Raw genomic sequence first — 3389 nt, forward strand, 5'->3', positions numbered from 1 at the left:
CACCAGTGCCAGCCATCGGGGGACCGGAGAGCGCGGGGATGTGCGGGACGCCCCGCCGCCTCTCCTCTCCCCTCCCCTCCGCCCGCCCCGCCCGGGGAGCCGCGCCGGCACCGGCGCTCCGCGCGGCGGGCGGGCCGGTGGCTGCTGACGGGCGCACCGCGGGCCGCAGCGGCGGCGGAGCCCCCAGGCCCCCCCCGGCGGCTCCGCCCCGGCCCCCCGCGCCCCGCGCCCGGCCCCGCAGGTGGGTCCGCCCGCCCCGCTCCGCTCGGCTCCGCGCCCCCCACGTCGGGGCGGCGACGGGGGCGGGGGAGCCCGACCCCCCCCCGCGGGGCGAGGGGCAGAGCCGGGCGCCCGCTCGGCGCGGCGACGCCCCCCGCGCCGGCCCAGCCCCGCCGGGCGGACGGGGCGCCGCGTCCCCTCGGAGCGGAGCGGGCGGCGGCGGCGGCGGCGGCGGCGGCTGCTCTCGGCGGCGGCATGGCGGGGCGAGCGGCCGGCCGGCGGGCGGGCTGAGGCGGGGGCCGGGCGGGGAGGCGCCGGCGGCGGGGGGCTCACCGCCTTTTCTTGCCGTCCCCCGCAGGGAGCGGCCGGCCCCCCGCGCCACCATTGCCTCGCACGGCAAGGAGGACCTGCTCGCCGTCGCCGCCCGGCTCTGGCAGCGGAGGAGGCGGCTGCTGGCCGCCGCCGGGCTCGCCCTGGCCATGGCCGTCGCCCTGCTCGTCGCCGTGCCCCTGCTGCTGCTGCAGGCGCCCGCCGAGAGCGGCGCCCACTACGAGATGATGGGCACCTGCCGCATGATCTGCGACCCGTACAGCGGCGGGCGGCCGCCCGGCCCCGGCAGCACCGCCGCCGTGGAGGCCCTGCAGGACCTGGGCGCCAACCCCCCGCCGCCCTTCGTCCAGGGACCCAAGGGGGAGCCGGGCCGGCCGGGCAAGCCGGGCCCCCGCGGACCCCCCGGGGAGCCGGGCCCGCCGGGTCCGCGGGGCCCGCCGGGGGAGCGGGGCGACGCGGGGAAGCCGGGGCTGCCCGGGCTGGCGCTGGCGGGCGCGGGCGGCGGCGGGAGCGGCGGCGGGGCGGCGGCGGGCGGCGAGGCGGCGGGCGGGCTGAGCGCCGCCTTCGGCGGGCCGCGCATCGCCTTCTACGTGGGGCTGAAGAGCCCCCACGAAGGCTACGAGGTCCTCAAGTTCGACGACGTGGTGACCAACCTGGGCAACCACTACGACCCGGCCAGCGGCAAGTTCACCTGCCAGGTGCGCGGCATCTACTTCTTCACCTACCACATCCTCATGCGCGGCGGCGACGGCACCAGCATGTGGGCCGACCTCTGCAAGAACGGGCAGGTGGGTCCCCGCCGCTCCCCGGCTCGTCCTCCCCGCCCCGGGTCCACCCCCCCATCCGCCGGCACCGGCGCCGCCCGCCGGCACCGGCCGCCGGCACCGGCCGCCGCCGCTCCCGGGGAAAGGAGCGGCCGGAGCATCCTCCCCGCCGTCGGGGCGGGGGTGCAGCGCCGGGAGCAGCTTTAGAGCCGCGAGGAACTCCAAACTCCCGGCTCGCAAACTTTCCTGCCGGGATGGGGGGAAGGAGAAGTGAGGAGGGGGGCGGGAGGGAGGTCACGGCGGTAGTGGAGGGGCTGGGGAAGAGGGGCTTGGGGGCTGATGGAGGGGCTGGGGAAGAGGGGCTTGGGGGGCTGATGGAGGGGCTGGGGAAGAGGGGCTCGGGGGGCTGATGTGCCCCGCGGCTGTGTTGGCAGGTGCGGGCCAGTGCCATCGCCCAGGACGCGGACCAGAACTACGACTACGCCAGCAACAGTGTGGTGCTGCACTTGGACTCTGGCGACGAGGTGTATGTCAAGCTGGACGGAGGCAAAGCGCACGGAGGCAACAACAATAAGTACAGCACTTTCTCTGGCTTTCTTTTATACCCCGATTAACACACAACAAGTGATGCGACACAACTGGCCCCGCCACCGACGCGCGTGGGGCTGGTTGGTGTTTCTGTACCCCATCGTGCCACTGTTCCCGCTGGTGTCCGCTGTCTCCACAGGTCACTTTAGCTTCATTATCAGTTTGTATGGTTTTTTTTTTTTACCCCTGTGGAAACGAAATAGAAGTGAAACAAAGCGATCCCCTTCCTTACTCTCCCCCATTTCCTCTGACCTCCCACCCCCTTTGTCAGCCTCAGTGTTTTGTGTGATACATGAGGAACTCGGCAGCTTGAAACTCTTGAGTGGTTCCCCGGGCGGTGTAAGAGAGCCCAGAGTTCGCACTGTGCCACACAGAGTATTTGAACCGGTCACATTTTTTTGTCAATGAGTATTAATTATGATGATGAATTTTCAGATCGACTATTCATGAAGTGGGACTGGACCATAACTGGTTTTTCCTCTGCTGCTTTGTTTGTATGGGGTCAAGTGCAAACTTTTCTTTTCTGTGCAATGCGATGCTTGTGTGAATGATGGTGTCATTAACGTCAAACCTGTTCCTGTCTGCGAAAGAATTCAGTCATTGACCACAATCACCAAAATATCACATTAAATTATGTTTTTAGACAATGCCTTCTTGCTGTCTGTCTCTTCCAGTGCTGCAAAGGAGCGCTGTGGTGGTGCCACGGGAGGGTGGGAGGTAAAGAAGGGGGTCACTTCACTCCCTTAGGTTTGCAGCAAAACTTAAAGTTAGGATGGGGCACCTTGCCTAGGTCTTGGTTATGGTTCAAGGGGGCTGGGAAGAAGCAGAGGGAGAGGAAAAAACTTCACCTTTTGCAGTTTTGTAAAAAGGCAGTACACAGTCATCAAGAGGTGAAAGTGGGGGTGCGGAGCGGGTTTCCTAAACAGATTTACTGGGTCTGAGCCTGATCCAGAGGTTAGTGAAGTACAAGAAAAGCAGTTTAATCAGTGATTATGGAAAGCTGTGTTTCTGTAACATGCTTGACAAATATAAGAAGGCAGCGGGGGAGAGAGTCTGTCTAAACCCCCGCACTTGCAGTGCGTATATGGGTTGGAAACCACACCTGACTGTAGGTGGGTCTGCACAGTCCCTGAGGTGGGCTGGGAGAGAAAGCTCACCGAAGACTGACAGATTCAGACCATTTGGAAAGGTTTTCTCCTGCTGGTCCTCGGTAAATCCCAGCCACTGTGTGTCCTTTTAAAAGCACACGGGTGTGTAACTAGTGCGTGCGGTTCTGAGCCTTTGGTGGAGGACGTGTATCTTTCATCATCACCCCAGTAGGTGGTAACCTCCTCAGTTTGGATAAATTGGGGTTGCTCCGCTGCAGCTAAAAGAGCTAAGTTGATTTACAAAAGCGCTTACTTTCATTTCATTGTCTTGTCATTTCATTTTTCCCTCCTGAAGGTCTTACCTCCCTATCAGCTTCCTGCCCTTTGCAGTGTTAGTGCA

At 64.9% G+C, this 3389-nt stretch overlaps 1 protein-coding gene across 1 annotated transcript; it reads left to right on the forward strand.

The window, feature by feature from the left end:
* The first annotated feature begins 698 nt into the window (after window positions 1-698).
* C1QL2 (complement C1q like 2) lies at window positions 699-1927 on the forward strand. The gene is made up of 2 exons (XM_050900350.1): window positions 699-1337; window positions 1748-1927. The coding sequence occupies exons 1-2, from the start codon at window positions 699-701 to the stop codon at window positions 1925-1927; spliced, it is 819 nt and encodes a 272-aa protein (XP_050756307.1).
* The last annotated feature ends 1462 nt before the right edge of the window (window positions 1928-3389 follow it).

This window comes from Gymnogyps californianus, chromosome 7 (genome assembly GCF_018139145.2).
Source record: "Gymnogyps californianus isolate 813 chromosome 7, ASM1813914v2, whole genome shotgun sequence".
Lineage (NCBI taxonomy): Eukaryota > Metazoa > Chordata > Aves > Accipitriformes > Cathartidae > Gymnogyps > Gymnogyps californianus.